Source organism: Pongo pygmaeus, chromosome 14 (assembly GCF_028885625.2).
Source record: "Pongo pygmaeus isolate AG05252 chromosome 14, NHGRI_mPonPyg2-v2.0_pri, whole genome shotgun sequence".
Lineage (NCBI taxonomy): Eukaryota > Metazoa > Chordata > Mammalia > Primates > Hominidae > Pongo > Pongo pygmaeus.
In genome coordinates, this window is record NC_072387.2 from 29,804,374 (window position 1) to 29,830,250 (window position 25,877).

At 40.0% G+C, this 25,877-nt stretch overlaps 1 protein-coding gene across 3 annotated transcripts in view; it reads left to right on the forward strand.

Annotated features, from left to right (window-relative positions):
• Window positions 1-2,039: 2,039 nt before the first annotated feature.
• TNFRSF19 (TNF receptor superfamily member 19) overlaps window positions 2,040-25,877 on the forward strand; it is a 105,841-nt gene continuing 82,003 nt past the window's right edge. For 2 of the 3 annotated variants that reach the window (XM_063650616.1, XM_054446839.2), the window contains exons 1-3: window positions 11,215-11,384; window positions 21,964-22,066; window positions 25,168-25,278. In XM_063650616.1, the coding sequence (XP_063506686.1) occupies window positions 21,998-22,066; window positions 25,168-25,278 (180 nt within the window). In that variant the 5' untranslated portion in view covers window positions 11,215-11,384; window positions 21,964-21,997. Of the gene's footprint in view, window positions 2,479-11,214; window positions 11,385-21,963; window positions 22,067-25,167; window positions 25,279-25,877 lie in introns of those variants that run through there. The other variant, XM_054446837.2, reaches the window with a different exon arrangement.

Below are 25,877 nucleotides of genomic sequence, written 5' to 3' on the forward strand. Positions count from 1 at the left end.
TTTAGCCACACTCTGGTCCAGGCAACAGATGGGGCCCTAGCCTCAGCCCCCTTTCATCTCACACGTGGGGAGTTCTTGGCCACAAGAGGACCAATTCAAAATAATGTCCAGTGACTTGGTGAATAAACTCTTTCACTGGAGATGGTATTGCATTGCTAGATGTATCTTGAACTACAAATCTTGCTTGGGGAGATTTGTATAAATTGAAGGTCATTTGGTTTTCATTCAAGTCCCTGCTTTCAAGTGCCTCCTGTATGTTTTTCAGTGGAACACAAGAATCCGAATTCAGTCCTTCACCTATTTCTACTGGTGTTGAAATCTATAAAGACATAGAATCTACTTGCTTAGCCAATGAGCCTTACAGAGTGTCTAGTTGCTCTGATTTAATATATCAGTGTATCGGGAAACTTTAATCCTGAGTGCAGGCTGTTGGCATATGGATTCCATGCTGGTGGTAGGTTTGGACTACCTCAGAAAAGAAATGGGCACATGCCTTCTTGTAAATATTTTGTCTTTGTAAATATTTTCTTTGTATTCATGGGTTCAAGGTGCCCAGGAAACGTATGTGAAGCCCAGATGTCACAGGAATTTTCCTGGTCTGCTTTAAGGAAGTCCTTAAGCATCACACCTGCCAGTTCAAATACTATTTGAGCCCTGTGCATTTTTGAGAAATGATGTATAAGTAGAAAAATTATACAAGAAACATGGAAAAATCAACAGGACTATTTAAATGTTATACGGAACTTATGAACTGTTCAAACTAAATATTTTGCTATTAAAATTATTCAAGAATCATAGAAATCTGGAAATAAACACTTCATAGACAACATTTTCAAATATCACATCAGGAAAAATTAGACAAAACCAGTTAAGGAGGGAAGTTACATTTAAAAAGACTGAGTTCTACTATCCCCTAAGTTTTGCAAACATATTTTTAACTTAACTTCTAAAAGTTGGTGAGTTTCTATTATAAAATAGAAAAATTGTCCTCATTCCATGAAAGAACTGTCTGAAAATCAGAAAAGCACCATATCCTGGATTTCAAGGAAGATGAAATTTCTTCTTATCTTCTATTTTACTAAATACTCAAAATAAAATAATCATATTGTATTGAATCTGGCATTGTTAAGGAAAATAGCTTAAAAATTTTAAATAATGAGCAATATATTTAATTTTAAAATATGAAGAATTAGGCTAAGGTGGTAATTTTTTAGTGAGTTGTAAGTCCAAACTATGAGTTTGGAAGAAACAGCCCTAAAAGGCAAATAACATGGCTTTGCAATAATCACAGGGCAAATGCTTTGTTCTACATAATTCTTCTTTTGTGAATTTTAAAATGCTCAACAAGTATTAATGAAATATGTCTAAGAAGTAGATATTGCTTTAAAATCTAATTTCCAGAGTCCCAAACTAAGGCAAAGATTGAGATTAAGTCTCTGCCCAAAGTCTTAAGTGAGCCAGTGGAAGATAGCAGTTTATTCATGAATTGTTGGTTATCTGCTGCTTAACTACTTAACACACCCCGGTTTGATTGGTGATCAGATCCTAATAATGTATGTTTCAAAGAAAGGGCAGTTTCCTTAAAATCCTTAAAGACTTGTCACTTTGAAAACTGGAAACAAAATGTGAAAATGTTATCAGTCCATCTGGCAGTGTCCTTGGGTGTTTTTCAGAGTGGTCTCATAGTGCTATTTAACTATGCTGAATATTCCACACCCAGTCTCTGTAGGAAATTGTGATTTTTATCAGCGAAGAGGCAATTAAATGCTGTCATTTGGCACGTCCATCCATCAGGGATCTTATCACCCAAGAAGCATCCAGCAGCAGTTGCTGTCCTTTCCAGCTGGCAGACAGATAACAGAAACTGTCCTGTGTGAGGCACGATAGTCTAACGTGATTAGAAATCAGCCAAACTCTGGCTTCTCTTGAGCTATACTCCCCCACAGGCTGAATTACAGCTCTCCTACCAGTCCCACGGCGCTGAATGATGTCATGGGATCTGCAGTTCAGCGAGATGAAAGGGATAAAGCAGAACCCGCTGGCACTAGGAAAAGCTTCCAACACACAGTCCACAACACAGCTTGGGAACCAAAAAAGCTACAGATCCAGCCACTCAGCCCAAGCATGGGAGAACTACCAGCATTGCCTCATTGCAAAAAAGAGGAGGAAAACAACGTGATCCATGTTTAACAAAAGAATCTGTGGACTAGGAGGCGGGAGGGTAACTACCTGCTGAAAGTGAACTTTCTTGATATCCATGCATATATATAAACTCAGCCCTGCCTTTGATGTTCAGCAACTGATCACTGATCAGATTACAGGCATTTCATCTCCCTGCTCGTCTGCCTTTGATCTGCATGGTTAATTTTATTTTCCTGGATTTGAAGTTTCGTCTGGGCTTGTGCTGACATACATTTTTGGGAAGGTAGAAGCATTTGGCACAGAAGTGCTGCCAGGAGAAACTAAGTTGCCGAACGGGTAAGTACTGCAAAGAGCTCAGCATGTTGCAGGTACTCTGTTTTAAGTTTTGTTATAGCTTTCACTGCATTTTTCGCATGTGTTCTGAGAAAAGAATGGTTTTAATTAATTTTTTAGAAAGCATTTATACAGCTGAATACTACATGATGCTGAATGTGTGTATCAGAGTAACTATGGAACTTGATGCAATTTTTAGTAGTTTGTACAAGAGGGTTTGCAGTCTGTCATGCAAATTTTACTTGGAAATGAGTTGTACAAACAGGACAAAACAGAACAGTGCTAACTTTAGCATGCAACCGGTACTTCAGCCCCTGAGATCTGTGAGCTATAATTGCTCTAAGTATTTACAGGTTACCTTATTTAGTAAACAGTCAGTGCAACTTTGCTTGTTAAAAATGCTTTCTTTGTTTTCTTATATAAAAAAGTAAAATGTATCTCTGGCAATACTGTTTCTTTAGTTTATTTATTCTCTCACTTCCAAGATGTAAATCTATCAAATACATTTCCTTATGTGTTTGTACACTCAAGGGAATCACTGAAAAACCATTCAAGTATGATTAAAGACTTTAATGTGTAAAACTGAAGAATTTAAAAACAGTGAGGATAAAGTTGCACTAAGTTTGGCTAAAAATACTCTAGTGATTTTCTATAACCTTTGGAAATAGCATAAGCCTTATTTACAGAAACATTCACAAGGTTAATATTCCTAAATTAACATTTACTTTACATTTATAGTGACAGCTGTTGTAAGTCAAAATTTGCCAACTGTTTATGAAAACTATCTGAGTAATCAACAGTTATTATGTTACATAAAGTATCTCAGTCACATTTTCACTTTAGCTAATGCCCAACATGACAAAACCAAATTATATTGCTGTACCGAATTTGAAAGTTAACTGTTATTTTTTTGTCAGTTCATGATACACACACACTCACGCTCACACACACAGAGTAAAATCTTTACAGTGAAATATAAAAACTAAATACAATGGAAAAGTAACACTGATACTTTGTTCGCGATGATTTTTTTTTTTTTTAATGTTCTAGTCCTAAATTTATCTGGGCAAAATATTTAATTATTATCACAAGTCTATTTGATGCTAGCTGAACCACAAAGAAACCATAAGTGATAAGACCAGTTATCCTTTAGTCTGAAATTCTGATGAAACAGGAAAGGTCTAATGAGTCTCATTTCATATGTAATTAATTTTTCAGAGCCATTTAATTAAATTACTTTCTACACTTTCCTCTTGATACTAGAAGGGTAATTAGCATTGTTTATTTAATTTTAAAACTTAGCTAGTTGTTAAGTGGAGGTTATTTAAAGCCATGCTAAACTGATTATATTTTTAAAGTGTGTCAGTAATAATTTAATCTTAAAGATTTAACTGCTGTTTTTAGTCATGTCAGGAGAGGCATTTGCTTTTTTTTTTCTAAGAGTACAACAAATCATGTTCACAATATCCTGCAATATCGGTTTAGTTTGTTTTTTTTAAATTTGTTTGCTTAAAATCTTCCTTTTAATCACAAAAGTGGTATTAATGTTCACATTCAGATAAAGAAAATTAACCTTTTAAAACAATGACTGGAGACGGTGCCTAAAGAAATAGTGTGTTTGAAACTTGCTCATTTAGTTCAGATTTGGATTTTAAAATTTTTAAAATGACTATTTATTCTGCTACTAGGATCATTTTAACAAATACAGGCTCTCCTCAGCACAAAACAAAGGGAGAATTAGTAATTATCTGATTAATTTAGGCTTTGTAGAAAACTAGCTTGGGCAAGTCAAGTCCTTGAAAATCCACTTCAGTGTCTGAATTAATTCAGTTAATTGTTTACTTCTAGTGTCATTGCTGAGAAATGAAATAGAGTGTATTTGATTTTAAAAGAAAGATGGTTATATCTGAAGGTACAGGTACAGTCTCAAAAGGCATTTCCTAATTAACTGCCGCAAAATGACTTTGGCAGATACAGTCCCATTACTTCTACTGAACAAAACCCTTATGTGACATTTTTCAAAGCACTTTCCTATCTGTTGCTTCAATGGCAGCTTTGTTACTACAGAAAGTCCAAGTCTTCAAAAGACTTTTATTTTGAGTCCTGATACTGTCACCAATTAGCTATATGACCTCAAGAGAGTTTTCTCATGTGTGAAGCGAGGGAGTTGATCACATCATCTTTATGAAATAAGCAGGATTGGAATTTTTATGGCCATTTTACTGATGAGGGAACTGAGGCTATAGAAAATGAATGTCCCTATCTTAACAAGGTCACATGGCTGATTTTCCCAGTTCTAGTCCAATGTTCTTTCCAGTCTACCATGAGGGGTCTGCTTTCCAACAACTGCTGAAACAAATGCACCCTGAAGCTCATCAAAGAACAATATTAGTTTGAAAAATAAAGAGAGCCACTTCCTATTGTAGTGCTTTTTTTTTTTTGCTTCCGTGATAGATATGTCAGTCAGCTGGATTCGTCTGATTATTTCCCAACTGTTCCTTCTACTTCTGGACTTCTAAGCTGTCTAAATACAGTAGCTGCTAACCATAATTTAACATGTAAAATAATTTTCACAAAAAGTTTAGTGCATCAATGTGATGTGGAATTATATATGTATTTGTGTGTTTGTCTCTGTGTGTATGTGTATATAGGAGTTTGGCATTATATCAACACATATTTGTGAGCTTTGAAGGAATTGATATTTTCTTAGATGATGCCAGTGGCATCCACAAAAAGTTTAATAATTAAAGGTTAATTTTCCTCCAGGGAAATTCCCAGTGGGATTTTGTGAAACTTCAGTTGACAAACTCAATGTGCATTTCAAACATGATATGATATGTGTTTCATATCATGTTTGATTATGTTAAGAATCTTGAGCATGTTTTCATTAGCTCTTTGCTTTTCTTCCTTGAAAAAACATATCTTGGGGCCAGGCGCGGTGGTTCACACCTGTAATCCCAGCACTTTGGGAGGCCAAGGCAGGCGGATCACGAGGTCAGGAGATCGAGACCATCCTGGCTAACATGGTGAAACCCCATCTCTACTAAAAATACAAAAAATTAGCCGGGCAAGGTGGCAGGTGCCTGTAGTCCCAGCTACTCGGGAGGCTGAGGCAGAAGAATGGTGTGAACCCGGGAGGCAGAGCTTTCAGTGAGCCGAGATCACGCCACTGCACTCCAGCCTGGGTGACAGAGTGAGACTCTATCTCAAAAAAAAAATATATATATATATACACATATATATGTATATATTATACATATATTATACAAATAATTAAAATTTTTCACACAAGGTATATTATATATACACATATATATGTGTACTATATATACATATGTGTATATATTATATACCTTGTGTATACGTATATATGTATATATGTACATATATACACACACATATATGTGTGTGTGTATATATATATATATATATACCTTGTGTGAAAAACTTTAATTTAGTTATTGATAAAATTTTAAACAAATACAGGACTCTCATGGCCAAACAGCTGCCCTCATAATAGGGCTTATCACCCTCCTTAGGATTCCTATATATACAAGATTATTACTAACGTGACCTATATTTATTAATTCACTCATTATTAATTAATTCAATATCTATTAAGTACTTGTGCAAGGATAAATAACATGTACAAGATTATAGGAATAATTCAGTGGCAGCATTGTGTTCTACATTTTTTTTGTTCTGGGGCTAGGTGGTTCATTCTTTCTCTTATAAGAATTACACAAAGCTGAACTTGACTGTCAGCAAATATTACAGCCAAAACTTTGGCCAAAAATGTGGGCTCCAGTTTTTTTTTTCCTTTCATATATTTTGTAAGAACTATTAGACATTTTTAATAGTGTTTTCTGTCAAGATGGCCACAAAGGACCTCCCTAAGCCGTGAAGGTATAATGTGTTCTCCCTCTGCTTCAGGAGTGAACTGAACTCAACCGTCTGGCATTGGTTTAGTCGGATTGTCTTTCTGTGTCGGCAAGGCCAGTCCAAGCCACCCTGGAAGAATGAGTGATTTGATCCCTTTAAAGGCTGGTTGTTTAAAACGTTGTCTGCCTGGGTGAGCTCTATGATGGGAGGGCAGAGGGAGGCTCCCTGGTGGCTGTGTTGGTTGTGCTTTAATTTCTCCTCTACTGTCACTAGTCATTCAGCTTTGGCTCCAAAGTTGTTACCTCAAACCCACCCACTTGGCAAAATCAATACTCACTTCTTTAGATTAAGTAGGTAGTTTAACACCCTCCTTTGTGACTTAAATTTTCTCTTTGATGACAAGGGGAAGGAGAAGTCATGTGGGGGTTTCAATTGACTTCATAAACCATTCCTTCCAACATAACCCACTGTCTTTGAGGGGAATTCTGATAAGGATAGTTTTCTCCATCCTGCTAAATGCCCCCCATTCTTTGGTTGCTCTATAGCTTAGCACCATGGACTGCTGCTCAGCCAGCCTGGCCTCAAGCCAGTCCTAGGTCAGGGAGTCCACCATGTTCATCAGGAAGCAGAGAAGGAGAGTCAATGGACTGTCTCTTCTCTCATCAAACTCATGAAAAGGGTCTAGCCAATGAGGTACTCAGGGCCAGACTCACAAAGATCAGTGCAAGTGCTGCAACTTGCAACAACTTTGCTCTGTAAGTGTCTTGAGCTCCACATTATATAAATTATATTAAAAAAGCCTCCTTGGGTTTTTTATATATATTGGTTTATGCACCCATGGTATGGTGAAGATTATGTTGAGATACAGAAAGCCCAGATTCTGATTCCAGCTTTGTTAATTAACTTGATGTGTGACATTCAGGAAGTCACTGGGCATTGGCCTCACAGTGCTCCCTCAGCCCCATGCTGATAGTCTATAATTGGCAGTAGTAGGTACTGGGAATTACTTAAATAGCTAGGTCTTGGGGGTTCCTCCTCCACTTATTTTCTTAACTGTATTTGGAAAACTTTATTACCCTTTGAGATTCTCACTCTCAATTACTAATTCATCCAACAAATTTTTAATGAGAACTTACTATGTGCCAAAAACTGTAAACCAAAGAGACAAAATTTCATATTCTCCTGTAGCTTGCATTCTATTCCATTTTTTTTCCCCAAGGAATAGTGATTTACAAGAGAAATGACTAGAAGTCAGGCAATTTTTCATTAGCTTTGCTACCAGTGAGCTAGTTTATCACTGAAACTATTTTTTCAGGGGTTTTTCAAGTTTTCCTTAGTTCAACTTTTGGGGAAAAATATTTTAAAAAAATGCACTTTGTATCAGCTCTCAGATATTGCTAAAACTATCTTCAGAAAACTAACTTTTAACATAAATCTTAAAAACAAACACCTCTATCAAGATTGTCATAGCAATTTTGCTTTTCCAGTAAAAATTGTAACCCATTAACTATATGCAGTGTTTTAAAGGAAGTAAAATGCTCCCCGTCCTAATTACAAGCATCCATTTTCATTTTGCATGAGCCTAAGGATCACAGAATTCTTTTTTTTTTGAGACGGAGTCTTGCTCTGTCCCCCAGGCTGGAGTGCAGTGGTGTGATCTTGGCTCACTGCAACCTCTGCCTCCCAGGTTCAAGTGATTCTCCTGCCTCAGCCTCCCTAGTATCTGGGATTACAGGCACCTGGCACCATGCCCGGCTAATTTTTGTATTTTTACAGAGACGGGGTTTCGCCATGTTGGCCAGGCTGGTCTCAAACTCCGGACCTCAGGTGATCCGCCTGCCTCGGCCTCCCAAAGTGCCAGGATTACAAGCGTGAGCCACCGCTCCCGGCCCACAGAATTCTTTTTATACTACTATGGTGCTCAATTGTGTGCCTGAGTTTTTGTTCAGACACTGTCTCCAAATCATATAACACTCAAATGAGGGAAAGTGGGAACTATAGAGTTTGTTCCCTCAGCATCTGAGGGGGACTGCTTTCAGGACACCCTCTTGGATACCAAAATCTGCAAATGCTCAAGTCCCTTACAAAACATGGTATAAATTTGCATATGCTTTGAATCATCACTCTATTACTTATAATATCTAATACAACGTCAATGCTGTGTACATAGTTGTTATACCATATTGTTTAGGGAATAATGACAAAATAAAGTGTACATGTTCAGTACAGACACAACTATTCTTTTTTTTTCCAAATATTTTCAATCTGCAGTTGGTTGAATCCATGATGTGAAATCCATGGATGTGGAGGGCCAACTGTGTTTAGCTTAATGAGCCTCTTTAAAGAATTAGATGAATCTAACAGCTGGAGTGCAGAGGTTCAATGTCCTTTTTCTCACCATCAATGATCATTTATTGATTGATGCTAGGCATTGTAAGAGGCTATATTGCTACTAAGAATGGCTATTTAGTGAGTGCCAGGCATTGGCCTAAGCACTTTAAATACCTTATCTATTAATACTTAACAACCATCAATGAAGCAACTCATTTTACATATGGAGAACCAGAAACTTAGAGAGGTTAAGTAACTTTTCCAAAGTCATGCAACTACTGAATGACAGGTTGGCATTGGGACCAGATTGTCAGATGCCCAAGCCCATTCAGGCTAACAATAGGTTCTCTCTCTATTGTAAGCTAACAGGCTAACTGGGAAGACCAGTCAAAACACATAAAATGATTCAAGAACTAATGAACTCAGTAATGTGTTACTGTCTCTAAGGACAAAAGGAGGTCAGAGAGAAGAAGAACATTTGGTTGAAGTCAGAGAAGGTAGTTCCTGAGCTGGCAGATTCAATTCCACTCAGAAAGCTTTGGTTGAACATTTATTTGAATGAGTGATACTGTCAGAGATACAAATCAGAACAAAATATGCCCCTTCTCTGAAAGTGTTTTTAACTCCTTGAAGAAGAAAGTTAGTACACAGAATCTTATGATACAGGACACAATGGGCAAGTGCTAAATTGCTACAAACCTTGGAGCAAGGAAATATATAGGCTCAGAATTGAGAGGGAAAACTCGTGAGAGCCGTGGCTTTTGAGCGAAGTGCTGAAACTGGAGTAAGGCAAGTAGGTAAAGCTCAGAGGTAGGATGGGAGAGCACGAAGAGGAAGTAGAGAGCAAAGGAAGGGCCACGCGGTGCAGTTTATAAAGCCTGCTCCAGAGGCGAGGCAAGGCTGGTAATAGGTGTAGGGCTGCACCTGCACATCTTGGAATGCTAATCTAAGGAGCGCAGAATCCATTCTTTTCAGTGAAGAACTTCCTGTGACTCTTCAGCCTGACAGTAGCAGTGATGAAAGGCGGGAAGCAGGGTTGATGACCGAGGCAGTGCTGTGGTGAGGGGTGGGGAGGGTCTGCATGGTGGTGGAGGAGGTGGTGGGCACCAAGACAAAGAGAGGACGATGCAGGACTGCGTGAGACCTTGCAAAAGAAGATGCAGTAACTCAGCTTAGAAGTGCTGAGTATCCATCGTATGCTAGGCCCCGTGATATCGGGATATCAAGGAATTAGGAGATGCCCTCGGGAGATCCAGGTGTAGTTGGGGAAGGAAACACAGATAAAGAAGTGACTTTTCAGGTTCAGCGGGATGTGGGAATGAATATGGTAGTGATGTGCACTGAGGGCTGGAGTGTGATCAGGTAGCCGCTGGGAGATGTGACAGGGAACCACACACTTGCCTTGAGGTTCAAATTAGATAATGTACATCATTTGGAAATCGTTTACCGATAAGTCGTTATTGTGATCTATATTCTGGATGTGTTAGATTTGAAATATACAACCTCTATCAAGGTGTGACATCGGGAATGATAATATTTTTAACATTGTTCACAAGTACCTAGTATAGTGCTACGCTGTTGGAAGCTTGGGATCACAAGCTGTGCTTTTGGGCAATGAAATACAGCAACCTATTCACTCATTCATTCAACAAATACTGATGGAGGGGCTCCAGTGGGCCTTGGGGTATAGAAAAGAAACAGGGACTTGGATCCATTCAAACAGTGCACTTGAGTCGGGAAGTCAAAACCAACACGTGAGAAACGGTGGATGCCTTGGTACCAAAGTCATGCACCGTATCTTGGGTGAACGAATAGAACAATACTGCTTGCACTTTTACAGCATTCTACTGCTGTAAAAGTATTTTGTTACAGACGCGATTCTCTTAACCCTTTCAGCAAAACTGCCCAGTGAGCCCCTGGCCCTGGCCCCGCCTCGCACGCGCTGGTGCTACAGCTGTGGTGCAGACGTCCTTCCGCCGCGAGGGTGCGGCGGTCTCGGGGCGAGTGCTTCCCGGCCTGCAGGAGGCGAACTCGGGCTTCCCCGGGCTTCCCCGGGAGGCGTCCGTGGGAACGCGCACCGGCGAGTCCCTGCTGGCTGGGGAGCCGAGGTCTGCGACCTCCGCCGACCTGAGCTCAGGCGCAGCAGCGCAGACCTGGCCGCCGTATCCCCTCTGGGTGGGATGGGGGCCCACGCGGGAAAGGCTGAAAGGTGGGGAACACCACGGCGGAAAGGAAGCCTCCCTCTCTGCTCTGAAGGAAAGTTTCCCAACACAGCCATGTTCTTGGTGGTCTCCGGTTCCCCATCTCCAAGCCCCCAGTCAGCCTCACATTCATCCGCTTCAGCAGCCCCGGAGTGGGGGCCTCCAAAGAACCCAACTGCAGAGCAAGTCAGGCTGACGCAGTGTGGGCTGGGGGCGGGGCTCTGGACGGGGGCGGAGCCACGGAGAGGGCGGTGATGAGGGCGGGGCTCGGGTGGGCGGTGCCTTGGGCGGGGCTCCTGGTGGGCGGGGCTCCGGGGTGGCTGCCGTTGCCGGGCTACGGGAGAGAGCGGAGCCCTGCGCTGGGAGGTGCACGGCGTGCACGCTGGACTGGACCCCCATGCAACCCCGCGCCCTGCGCTTTAACCAGGACGGCTCCGGGCGCCCCTGAGCCTCGGGCTCCGGCCTGGACCTGCAGCCTCCCAGGTGGCTGGGAAGGTAGGTGTGTCGCTGTCCCGGGCGCGCGGCGTCCCGCGAGGTCTTCAGCCCTCGCCCTGGTGGATCCCCGCTGGGTGGGAGCCGGGAGAGGAGGCGGCCGCCCGAGGGAGGGAGGAGCGCAGGCGGGGGCTGCTCGCGGGCGGAGTACTGCGAGGCGAAGGGAACCCCCGGAGGGGCTGACCGGGTCCCGGGGCCGTGACAGGCGGCGAGGCGGTGGGAGGGGAGCGTGTGAATTCACGCCGGGTCCCCGCGGGCGGTGCGAGCGACGCGACCTGGACTCCTATCCGGGATATTGTAAATAGATCTGCTTGTGAGGCTCACGACTGGGAGCCTGTCACTCTGCCCAAGCCCGATCCGGCCCCGGCGCCCGCCTGCGTCCTGCGGAGGTCCCCTGAGCCAGCGCGCGGCTGCAGGCGTCTCGGGGCCGCATCCCGGGCCAGCGCCGGCGGCGGGAGAGCGTTGTCTGTGAGCGGCCCAGGGTATATTCCTTCTGTGGGAAAGAGTTCCTTAGAGTTCAGCAGGAATTATTAGTATATTGATGAGTAGAGCCTGTGATAGATTTAGAGCGTGAGAAAGCCAGCTCTTACAATGCGTGTAATGCCATCTCATGGAACAGAAATTTGGCTAATATACTCCTGGAGATCAAGTTTGGCGGATCAAAATTCTGTGATCTGTTTTGATGGTAGTGCAGTAGTCATCCAGTCTCCGTTCACTATTGTAAGAAATCCATGTCATTTTTTTTGCATTTTAATAAAGGACTCAATTTGCATACCACATCACCATTGTTCAGTGTTTCTTTTAACTGAAACAGTTTAACCCAAGATATGTATGAAGACGTATTTTTTACTCCGATGACAGTTTCTTTGACTACAAAACAAAACAATTTCTTTATGTAAACAGGAAACAGTTATTGTTAAACATACCCCATGCAAACGATATTTCTTAGGGTTGTCATTTCATGATCAGATATTAGATGCAAAAGGGAGGATTACATTGCGTTACTTCAGGATTTACTCAGTACCTTTTCTGTGGTGCAGTTTCACCTTAGGCGTTTTTGCCAACACTGCTTTCATGTAGTCTTAAAAATTCCAGGCAGTGCTTATTATCTAATTGGAAGGTATAGAACTGGAGGAGTGAGAATTGAGTCCTAGTGTGGAAGACAATTTTTGACATTCACAGAAATGTGAGTACTTAAAAAGAAAGCTTCTTTGCATAACATTTATCAAATTGTTCTGAAAGTAAAACAAAACATAGAAATGCATTTTCATTTGGAAAATATAGCCTTGGCATCAATGCATGAAGCGTTATCATGAGCTCTGTTCTTTACTTTTTAATCTATGAAAATGTCTTACCATACCTACTTTATTACCAAAGCCACATGGCTTTATTGACTTTAGGAAACTTTTTTCCATAGTAAGTGCTAACTCTGAGAGGTGGTGTTAGTATTTTCAGAACAATCATAAAAGTTATTTGTTTCTTTGGCGGGAGTGTGTCTTGCAACTCTGAGTCCAGGCTGGATCTTGAATATGCAGTTATGGACACATGAAGAGCATTATGCACTGGAAATTGCAATGTCGATGTGCCTTTTCTTTTTTTTCTTTTTTTTTTTTTTTTGAGATGGAGTCTCGCTCTGTCACCCAGGCTGGAGTGCAGTGGCGCTCTGCGCACTGCAAGCTCCACTTCCCGGGTTCACGCCATTCTCCTGCCTCAGCCTCCCGAGTAGCTGGGACTACAGGCGCCCGCCACCACACCCGGCTAATTTTTTGTATTTTTAGTAGAGACGGGGTTTCACCGTGTTAGCCAGGATGGTCTGCATCTCCTGACCGCGTGATCCGCCTGCCTCGACCTCCCAAAGTGCTGGGATTACAGGCGTGAGCCACCGTGCCCAGCCGTCGATGTGCCTTTTCTATCCAGAAGACTGAATAAGGAACATTGCTCACATGTAAAAGTAGCTGTAAAAGAGATTTTTTAAAGGGACAGAACTTTTTTTTTTTAACTTCAGATGATAATAGGCTTTTTACATATATTTTATAATGGAAAATAGATTGCGATATGTAATGTCACATGCTGTCCTTAATATATTAATTTCCTAGTTATAGCTCTGTTACATGAATTTAGGGCATGTTGGGGACTTTTTAAACATAAGTAAGGAATTCTGCTAACATTCATAAAAAGAATTTGAGTCTCTTTTTTCACCTATTGCAATCTCTGAACCTATGCTTAACTCAATCCCCTGTGGCCAGTTCTACCCCTCAAAAATCAACACGATTCAAACAAAAACTCCAGGCATCTTTAGTACGTGAAAAAAGCCAAAGCCCTTTTAAAACTGATGTATCAATATTTAAAGTCAAGCATTAAAAAGTCTGGAAAAGGCCAACATGTTCTGTTTGTGTTGACTACAGATTGAGTATGAATGCCCACTTGAATAAAACACACACCCAATAAATACACTGACAGCTGCCTATGTGATAAGAGAGCCAGGGAATAGTTAAACCGTTAAATATATTTGTCTTGTGGCAGCTGATTATTAAATATTCACAGGCTTGGCCGGGCGCGGTAGCTAACGCCTATAATCCCAGCACTTTGGGAGGCCGAGGTGGGTGGATCAGGAGGTCAGGAGATCAAGACCATCCTGGCTAACATGGTGAAACCCCGTCCCTACTACAAATACAAAAAAAAAAAATTAGCCGGGCGTGGTGGCGGGCGCCTGTAGTCCCAGCTACTCGGGAGGCTGAGGCAGGAGAATGGCGTGAACCCGGGAGGCGGAGCTTGCAGTGAGCCGAGATTGTGCCACTGCACTCCAGCCTGGGCGACAGTGCGAGACTCCATCTCAAAAAAAATAAATAAATAAATGTAAAGATTTAGAGTGATGCATATGTGAATTACCCCGATTTGATCATTACACATTGTATACATATATTAAAACATCACTGTCTCCGATAAATATTACAATTATTACATGTCAACTGAAATTCAACAAAACTAACACCCTTAGTGAGATTGATTCGCATATAGTAAGTGGCATATATTTAAATTTATAATTAGGTAAGTTTTGATTTACTGTGAAACTGCCAACACAATCCTGATGGTGAACACATAAAACACACCCAAAAGTTTCCTTGCAACTTGTTGTAATCCCTTTCTTCCATATTTCTTTGCCCTCTTCAGGCCCCTGACAACCTCTGATCTGCTTTGTCATTATGTATTAGTTCGCAGTTTCTAGAATTTCATATAAATGTAATCGTATAGTATGTCATTCTGGGAGGAGAGGTCTGGCTTTTCACTCACAATAATTATTTTGAGTTTCATTCACATTATTACAGGTATCAAAAGTTAAATCATTTTTATTGCTGACTAGTATTCCATTGCATGCATCTTGACTTGTTTATGGACACATGGTTGCTTTCAGTTTTTAGCTATTATATATAAAACTGCTATGAACATTCATGTGCAACTTTTTGTACGAAAGTTTACTTTCCAAAATATTGGGAGAAGAATATCTAGGTGTTATTAAAGGTGTGTGCTTAACATTTTGAGAAATGTCCAAATTGTTTTCCAAAGTGGTTGTTACACTTTCATTTCTAGTAACAGTGTATGGGAGTTCAAATTCTCCAAATCTTCACCAACAATGGTGTGACCAGATGTTGTATTTTAGACATTCAAATAAGTAGGCCGTAATAGTTCATTGTGGATTTAATTTTCATCACTCCAGTGGCTAAAAATGTTGGGCCAAAAAAAATGATAAAGTAACCCTCTAGGTGAAGAAAAAGAAAATTAAAGTGGGTATGAACATAATTTTTTTTTCATGATTTAGTGATTGAGTTCTTGGTATTTTATGTGTCTAAAATGTTTACATTTAAAAGTAAGATGTTTCAACAGTATTGGGTTATCTTCTAGTCCACATGTCACATAATATGTACCTTTATTTACCTTTTAAACTGAAGTTTTAAAACCTGGGTTTTAAAAAGAGAACAACTACCCATCAGCAATTACAGAAGACAAAGGAACTTGTGTATCTGAAGACTGAATGTTATTTATCAGCTCTTTGGTCAGCTTGGATTGGTCACATGTGTGGAAACTGGGAAATAATAGGGGCTACTTACACTGGAGAAGAACACTACAAATGGGGTAAAGAGTGGTTTTGGAATCTATCCAGACTTCCTTCTAAAATAAAAATTTAAACAGCTGTGTTTGAGAGATGGGCATGCACAATTCTTGTAAGAAAGACTGTGTAGATGTTTGAGGTCCCCTTAGTCCCTGATGCTACCATTGTTCCATTTGCATTTCAGGGTAGAGAAACATTCATGAATTTTGGGAAAAGTGCAAAATTCATGAATTTTGGGAAAAGCACATTAGTTACAATATGCTTGTTGACTGAACATTTTGAGAATTCTGACAGTGATTTTCCTAATGCAAAGATGATAAAATGTACAACTTAGAGAAATAAAAAGAATTAGTCTCAGAAAACCCTGCACGAGGTTATTTTTTGTTGTTGTTGTTTTTATTTATTTTTATTTTATTTTTCTTTATATCCATAGGGTTTTGGGGAACAGGTGGTATTTGGTTGCATGAGTAAGTTCTTTAGTGGTGATTTGTGAGATTTTGGTGCACCCATCCCCTGAGCAGTATACACTGAACCCAATTTGTAGCCTTTTATCCCTCACCCCCTTCCACCATTTCCCCCCAAGTCGCCAAAGTCCATTGTATCATTTTTATGCCTTTGAATCCTCATAGCTTAGCTCCCAGTTATGAGTAAGAACATACGATGTTTGGTTTTCCATTTCTGAGTTACTTCACTTTGAATAATAGTCTCCAATCCCATCCAGGTTGCTGTGAATGCCATTGATTCATTCCTTTTTATGGATGAATAGTATTCCATCATATATATATATACCATAGTTTTTTTAGCCACTCGTTGATTTATGGTCATTTGGGCTAGTTACATATTTTTGCAACTATGAATTGTGCTGCTATAAACATGCGTGTGCAAGTATCTCTTTTGTATAATGACTTCTTTTCTCCTGGGTAGATACCCAGTAGTGGGATTGCTGGATCTAGGTTAAGTTTTATTTAAAAAAAAAAAAAATAGGAGCCTAATAGAGGCCCTTACTGTTTTGAACTTTGGGAGAATTGGAGATACTGTATTTGGCAGCAGAAAATTTTTAAGCTTTTAGGGTTTTTAGTAGAAAATACCTTGTAATTTGAAAAAGGGAAACCATTCTCATTTTCCAGCCAATAACAATACGTATATTCTTATCACAGCACACCTCTGTGAGTTCCTAGTCTACAAAGGGGTCTGCCAACTCTACTATGTAAGAAGAATGATTTTCAGAATATAGTGAGATTGAAGGCTAAGATACAGAATAGCTAGAAGCTGGGGGTTATTGTTTTGTTTGGAAATAGCATTACTCTAAATTTCTAATTAATGTTTTATTCTCTTTGCATGTGGGACTGGCAGTTTTTCTAAGTCATTCATGATTATGTTGTGCCATTAAAATGTCAAAGGCTGTATTTATAGCATTGGCTTTATTTCAGTGCTGATTTATAAATTGTAAAACTGCCAGTTTAATATCAACATTTTAAAAATGTTTCATCTTATTACATATTAGAAAAATGTATGGGTTGAGTATAGTTTCATTACATAGTGTGAATACAGTTTTTTAGATGAAAACTGTTACCAATTGCATGCACTGCATCTGTTGGATAATAAATAGCTTTCAAGAGATAGGAAAAAAAGAAAATTAAATAATTTATTCTGAAAAAAAGAGTATCCAGATTATTAGAATTATTACAAAGCACATATGTTTTCGTCATTTACGCCATCAAAAATATAGATGATTCTCAGAAAGGTTACTGATTATAATATAATTTTCTTTCTAATTATCACCATTCTTCCTCCTTAGTGATTCTTGTCTATATTAGAGCACTACCTTCAAGAAATGGGGTTCTGACCTGGATTTGTTTTACCACAGTGACTTGCATTTCAACTTCAGGTTATATTTGCTCATATTTTTCACATATACTGTTTTATCCCTTAGAACTCTGAGAAGTAAACTGTTACCCCTAGTTAATGAATTTCTCTCTTCATTTAGCATGCTTTGGGCACATATTGTGAGTTGCAGTTCTATAGTGAAATCACAGCTCTTGTCATTAAGCCCTCAAACCTTATTTGATTGGTGGTCAACTCCAGTGGCTGGGTTGGTGATAAAATGAGGGAAGAGAGCCCAGTGTGACAGTGGGGAGTGGTGGAGACTAGTGCACTAAAGATATGTCCTTCCGTGTAAGGGACAACTGATCATTAGCTCTAGCTCATATTGCCTTGATGTGGGGCTCAGGGCTGTCAGATTGTCTTAATTTTTCAAGAACATTTCTCATTTTTAATATTGAAAGCAAATTTTAAAGATTAAGTGCTGCAGTGACTAAAGAAAATAAATGTAGCCGGGCGCGGTGGCTCACGCCTGTAATCCCAGCACTTTGAGAGGCCGAAGCGGGCGGATCACGAGGTCAGGAGATCGAGACCACGGCGAAACCCCATCTCTACTAAAAATACAAAAAATTAGCCGGGCGCAGTCGCGGGCACCTGTAGTCCCAGCTACTCAGGAGGCTGAGGTAGGAGAATGGCGTGAACCCGGGAGGCAGAGCTTGCAGTGAGCCGAGATCGCGCCACTGCACTCCAGCCTGGGTGACAGAGCGAGACTCCATCTCAAAAAGAAAAGAAAAGAAAAGAAATGCTGACCAGACGCAACAAAAAGGCTAGAAAGAGAGAGGAGTAACCAGGTAATTATGCAGTGAGTGGAAGTCCAGGGTGTTGTGGAAGCAGAAAGAAGAGATGCTGATGCAGATTTAAGGGACCTGTGACAGGCTGGGAGCAGGCATTGTAGAGGAAGGGACAATTAAGGGACCTGCTGGTGGAAGCAGTCACTGTGGTTTGAGATCCAGGGGTCCGCCCAGCCAATCAGACATGAAGCCCAGAGCTGCCCTTCCCTGGCAGTGCTCCCCTGTCTCGGCGTGGTGACCCGCTAGCACCGGTGTTCATGATTTTGGGCAAGAAGGCACAAGGGGTGTGCATTATAACACCTATTGGATTTATCTTAGTTAGAGGGAGGCCAATTAGGACACATCCGTGTTAGTTACCATTCACTCAAATGAGCAGGCTGAGCAGCTTTGAGAAGCAGCCACTCTGTGTGCAGCTGAACAGCATGTTCCCTGCTCTGCACTTGGGGTTTGTGTCCCTTCTTCTTTGCATGCTCCTGATACTGCCAAGCTGCGTATTGTTGTTGAATAGCAGATAGTGAGGCTGACATTTCATGCTTGTGGAATACAGTAAACCAGGCATCATTAGTCTTCTCCCTAGTGCTTATGTGGAGGACATGTACAGAGAAACAGTTTCTGTGTACATGTCCTCCAAGAAATGCATACTAGACTGTTACAGATGCTGTGGAGACTGGAGGTTTTGGCAAACTGTAAAAACCCCAGCAGCCAGACCCAGGGTACATAATCTCAGTTATTTGTATGGCTTGTGCTTGCTAAATCATCCCCAAATAAATAGAACACTGAAGCATATAAAAGCATTTTTCTATCTTTGGGCCAGACCTTGAATGTCCAGAATTTAAAAATAATTTTAATAAATAACCTTTTGATTGCCTTATTTTTATTTTAAATATTATTACTTAAACGCTTAAGCTATTTCATTAAATTTTCCTTCTTTTTATGAATGCCAAAGAATTTCATAAGGAATTTCATTCCACTCCAGGAAATTCAAGGTCGCACTTATAGCCCTCCACCAGCTAAATTGTTTATTTCTAAAATACTCCTAGGCCAGGCTATGTCAAAAGGTGTTTTGGAGATCACTGCCTTGGCCAACCTGTGAGCTCCCTTGAAGGAACAAGTTGTAGTGTCTTCTAGCCTAGTCCTGCCTCCTTTCAGGCACCTAATGACCGTTTAACCAACGTTTGTTGAATAAATAAATACATGATTAAATGTATTACTGCATTATGTGTCTCTCATCGTTTTGTTGAGGTAGCCCTGCTGTCCCGAATGGCAGGAGTCATTGGATGCTGGTGATGGGTTAGGACACAACCCTAGGTCAGCATGGCAGGATGCTGAGAAGCCCTGTTGTGGAGTTACCAGGCATGAATTGGATTTGATTTCCACTGGTTCTAGTATTTGTTTCCTTTGACCTTCAGTTTTCTCTTCCATCATATGAGGATAAATGTCTACTTTAGAGTGTGGTAGAAAGGAGAAAAAGCTATCCTTTTTTAAAGCATTAGCACAGTACTCAACATTATAAATGCTTGGTTCAAACTCTTAGTGGATTCTTAGTCTTCAGATGCCTTCTGCAGGCTCCCAGGTCCCGAGCTGCTGCCACTTGACTGCGGCTGCCTAGATGCCTCCTATTTGTCCGATGGATTACAGTCTTCAAGGACTGTCACATCCTAATGGATGATTTGATCCTCAATAATAATGTCATTAACATGAAGGACAATAGTAGTTGCTAACACTTCCATAACACTTACCATGTGCCAGAAACGGTTTACATCAGCTAATTCTCCTGAAAGTGCTTTACAGCTGTTAAACTCATTCCTCACAGCAATTTCAGGAGGTAGGTACTATCATTCTGCCCCATTTAGAGATGAGGAAACTGAGACTCAGGGTTAAGTAACTTATCCCAGGTTGCACAGCTTGTAAGTGGTGGTCTCAATAACAACAGCAGCAGTAACAGCATCAGCAACTGCTCCGGGCGCTGGGCTCAGCACTTTGTGTTAGCCCAGTTAGTCCTCACAATGCACCTGTGAGATGGGTTCTATTTTTGTCTCTTTATGGATGTGTAGCATCAAAGTGACAATGTTAAGAAATGCGTCACAATTTGTCTGCCTTTTTCAGTAGTTAGTGTAGCATCCCACTAGACGATTCTATCCAGACTAATTGCTCGAATATGGTATGTGCTGATTGACTTGTCAATTTCTTTGTCTCATATTTTGTGTAAATGCTTTGGCATTATCCCTGTTTTTTCTTATTAGTTTTAATTCCACCTAAATTACACATTTTTTACTTTTAGAACTTAATACATTTTTTAAAATGTAAGATCGTATCATGAAAGAAATAACCTGAAGCATGTGCTTCAAAGAATGTGATTTTTATCTTCTCACCCTAACCCTGTGTCTACACAAGCAGTAAGTTGCATGGTTGGGTAATTGCTGGATGATTTTGAGATATGCCAGCAGGAAAAAAAGTTATGACCAAGTAGCTGGAAAAGTGAAAAAAGCTGTTTGAATTCACTTCAAATGGGTCATTCACTCAACAAAGGTAAATGATTTTTCATTGCCCTGGCAATGTGACCTGCCCAGGCAGTGGATGTGGTTCATCTGGGTTCAGCCACTTCTGGGGTACTCGTCAGCTCACCCCTGATAGCTGCTCAGCCTGCAGCGGAGGCAGCTCTGCCCCCTCTGCCTCCTTTGTTGTTGTCGTTGTTGTTTTTCTTGAGCTCTTTGCCCATGGTTCTGGTTCTGTGCTCTGGTTTCTTTCTAAGTCAGATGATCCACTTGAGATCTGTTAGTTTTGGAAACTTCAACTTTAAAGGAAACAGAACCGCTGTTTCTCTACCTGATGGAGCAGCCAGATGAGGCTTTGCTTTTTCTTTTTGATCTCTTCTCCGGACATGTGTGGATCTGTACAAAACAGCCAGATTTGGTTCTACATTTTAGATCATTCCTGGTAAAGATAAAGAGGCTTGGTTTATCTTTTATGGAAATGTTAGGTTAGTGCCTGTGATTTCATCACTCGTCAATGACTTCTAGATGTTTTAAGATGAATATATATTTTTCTGCCATACATACTTTGCACTATTCTGGTTTGGGAAAGAATTCATAAATGCAAAATGTTATCTGTCTGCTTCTTAGTGAAGATGTCAAGATACAAGCCTGGTGTCTTCATTTAATAGCACATTGTCTGTCAGGGCATATGTGACACAGTAGCTGTAGAAAGGGATGCTCCACCTGGATTTGCATCCAGCTGTGCCTCTTACTAGCAGTGTGACCTTGGACAGGTTACTTAGCCCTCTCTGAGTCCGTTTCCCCATCGCTAAAATGGGAATAATGATAGAATCTACCTTCTAGAGTAGTTGTGAGGATTAAGTGAGTTAGCATGCTGAAAATAGTACCTGGCACATAGTTATTATTTTATCACTATCATTACCCTGTTGGCATTGTCTAAATCCATATAAATGGGAGGTTTATATAGTCACTATTTGAATAGAATTTCATGCTGAGTGAAGTAGATTGGCTGCTGTAGAGATATGGGTAGAAAATATCAATAAAGGCGGATATAGCCTGGGAACTCAGAGCCTGTAAGAGTTTTGCATATAATATGTAGGTAAACAGAGCTTCAATTCTCATAATATGAGTTATAAAAAATTACATATTATTTGTCTTTTTTCTTTTTTAAAGATGGTTTCTTTTAAAACACAAATAATATTTATTACCTAGTCTATATAGTAAGTGGTAAATATTATATAGTAAACAAAGCACAGTCACTGATGTTTTTAATATTAACTGCATCTTCCTTTCTATCTTTTATTTAGAACTCTCCAACAATAAATACATTTGATAAGAAAGATGGCTTTAAAAGTGCTACTAGAACAAGAGAAAAGGTTTTTCACTCTTTTAGTATTACTAGGCTATTTGGTAAGTAAACTCCTTTTTTCTTTCATAAGAATGTGGTGAAAGAATTCATGTACTAATAAGTAGTAGGAGTACCAAAATCATTTTATTTTTTATTTTTTTTGAGACAGAGTCTTGCTCTTTTGCCTAGGCTGGAGTGCAGTGGTGCAATCTTGGCTCACTGTAACCTCTGCCTCCCAGGTTCAAGCAATTCTCCTGCCTCAGCCTCCCGAGTCACTGGGATTACAGGCACCCACCACCACTCCCAGCTAATTTTTGTATTTTTAGTAGAGATGGGGTTTCACCATGTTGTCCAGGCTGGTCTCGAATACCTGTCCTCAGGTGATCCACCTGCTTCGGCCTCCCAAAGTGCTGGGATTACAGGCAGATTACAGGCGTGAGCCACCATGCCCGGCCCAAAATTATTTTCTATTTCTGATCCAATATTATCTTTTTATCTCTTTCAAATGGCATTTTATTATTTTTGCATGTAATTAATAAGTGAAAGATTGCTGCTCATTCATGATATTTGTAACAATTGTTGAAAGTATCTTATTTAAATGTAGGTGAAGTCATAAAATTGCAGTGTTACTTGTGGCACTATGACGATGATATTATTTTGCCTTTATAGGCATATATCTCTTGTAACATATTCTAGAAGCTAAAAGACCACAAATTCTAATTTGGAGCCCATGACCTACACAGTTTATGAATAATTTAGAATAGATTTTTAAAAGTTTTTATTTTATATAGTTGTTTATATTCTTCTTGGTTCCAAAAAGCATGAAACACGGATGGAAAATTTTAATATTTGAAAGTTTGACAAAAGATTTATGAATGTGTTCAAAAGAACAAAATTTATTTAATCTAGAGATAAAATAATGATCTACAGATACATAAAGAAAGATTTACACTGAAGACAGTATGCCAAGTTTTCTTGAAAGACAAAGTTAGGCTAGATGCTGTGGCTCGTGCTTGTAATCCCAGCACTTTGGGAGGCCGAGGCAGGTGGATCATTTGAGGAGTTCAATACCAGCTTGGCCAACATGGTGAGATTTCATCATTACTAAAAATACACAAATTACCTGGGCATGGTGGTGCGTACCTGTAATCCTAGCTACTCAGGAGGCTGAGGTAGGAGAATCGCTTGAACATGGGAGGCGGAGGTTGCAGTGAGCTGGGATCGCACCACTGCACTCTAGCTTGGGCAACAGAGCGAGACTTTGTCTCAGAAATAAATAAATAGATAAATAAAAATAAAAATAAATAAATAAATAAAGACAAAGTGGGATTCAGGTGAATGTAGGAGAGCTTCCCTGCTGTAATTGGAGGCTGTTAAACATTGAATAATGGTCTAAGAGGAAGGTTGTGTAATTTCTTTGTCTTTACAGTCTCTCTGTGGTGGAAGGGAAGCTCCTATCCCTTATAAATAAGTAAACTCCTCCAAGATTGGGAGTTGAGGAGGAGTTGAGGCAAGAATCTTTATAGCCTTAAAAATTTTCTTTCTTTTTTTTTTTTTTTTTTTTTTGAAACGAAGTCTCGCTTTGTCACCAGGCTGGAGTGCAGTGGTGCGATCTTGGCTCACTGCAACTCCTGTTCCCAGGTTCAAGTGATTCTCCTGCCTCAGCCCTTGCAAGTAGCTGGGACTACAGGTGTGCACCACCACACCTAGCTAATTTTTGTATTTTTAGTAGAGACAAAGTTTCACCATGTTGGCCAGGATGGTCTCAATCTCTTGACCTCGTGATCTGCCCACCTTGGCCTCCCAGGGTGCTAGGATTACAGGCGTGAGCCACCGTGCCTGTCTGCCTCAAACAATTTTCTAGTCTCAAACCTCACCTTGAATTCTTCCTCCTGCTTGCCCTAGATGTTAAACCTTTGACCTTAAAGAGGTTGTTACATAGCTTCACAGATATTCCTGCTTCAAGGTGGAGGAGGTTTGTACAGAATTACATGCATCAAAAACAGTGTCCTGTGCTCAACTGTGTGGTAAGCATTAGACAGAACAGCAGTGTCTATTCCCCCAGTTCCTCCTAAGATTTTCAGCTTCCATTAAGGAAAACAGAACCTCGTCAGTAGCACTATTCAGGGCATTCTTGCTTAGGATAAGAGGTTGGACCAAACGTCTTCACCAATTCTCTGATGCTGCTAATACCAGCATTACTCATGAAATACTGTCCATTAACCAGATAAACATACTTTTCTAGGATGATATCATACAAGGAGAACTTGTTGTTTTCAGAAAAAATAAGAGAGAAAAGCTATATTTTGGAAAATGACAAATAACCTTTGTTTTTGCCTAAGTATAAATTTTCCATTTAAGTCCTCTGCTGTGAACCAAAGCATACTGTTAGGTCCCAGGCAGTGGCTCAGTGGTAATCAGTAAAGGCATAAGCTCAGATTTTGATGGCACTTCTACTTTGAAGAGTCCCGAGAGTTGGGCCACTACTGCCATCTTTATCATCATCACCAAGAATTTTACTGGTGTCCTGATTGTTAGAAATTATTATTTGAAAGACAGCCTCTAAGGAAATATAGTTCAGTTGAAAAGGGTTGAAACTTCCTCATCAAAACCGCATGGCAGATAAGTCTAAACGATAATTGCAAAGTTCTTGTGGCTATACTCTTGTGGCTATACTAATCTATTCAGTTTATTTAATTCATTATACTTGAATATGTTTATATTCCTTAGATTAAAAAATTTTTTAATTCAGATTTTTTTTTGGTAGCAAAAGGACCTTGGGTCATATATCAAAGAAAGTCATAACTGTTTTTTTTTAAATATCTTACTTAGAGAAGAGACCAGGTCCTAAGTCATGTCGTATCTTGAGTCCCAGAAGGGTATCTGAGGAAGATAGCAGTTAATTCCAAGAAAATGGGATACCCTGTTTAGAGAATCAATGAGTATTCTCTGGAATACAGAGAAGAATTTGGCTTATTGATTTAGTTGTTCCACTGACTTATTCAGAAAGTGTGTTTTCTTCCTAAAGTGAACATTGAATTGACTTGAACTGATATTTACATTCAGTGATTGTGTGACTAATATTGAAAATATTGTTCCTTTCTTGCAAAAAAATATGTTTAACATACTTTAAGATAACATTTTGTTAAATTTTTTTTTTCAGTCATGTAAAGTGACTTGTGAAACAGGAGACTGTAGACAACAAGAATTCAGGGATCGGTCTGGAAATTGTGTCCCCTGCAACCAGTGTGGGCCAGGCATGGAGTTGTCTAAGGTATATTGGATACATGGCAAAATTGTATATCGGTGTTTGTAAAATGCATTCTTCTTAACTAAACTCTTTGAGTTAATTATTAATGAAGCTTTGGATACCATGACAGAATTATTGGATCATTATGTCACTTTAGCCAAATATCATACAATTCCCTTTTTAATACTTTTGATTCATGTGTCTTACTGAGATAAATAGGTTCTCAAACCCAGAATTCAACAGACGTCATTGTTTTATATAATTTAAGATTTGTAGTGTTTCACTAAAATAATAAAATCTTTAAGGTTAATTTGCATTAATCAATAACAACTGAAATTCCATTGAAGATTTAAAACTAAAGCATTGTGGGGTGGCTAGCAAGATGGCCGAATAGGAACAACTCTGATCTGCAGCTCCCAGCGAGATCAATGCAGAAGGCAGGTGTTTTCTGCATTTCCAACTGAGGTACCCAGCTCATCTCATTGGGACTGGTTGGACAGTGGGTGCAGCCCATGGAGGGTGAGCCAAAACAGGATGGGGTGTCGCTTCACCTGGGAAGTGCAAGGGGTCCAGGTACTCCTTCACTTCTCCAAGGGAAGCCTTGAGGGACTGTGCCATGAGTA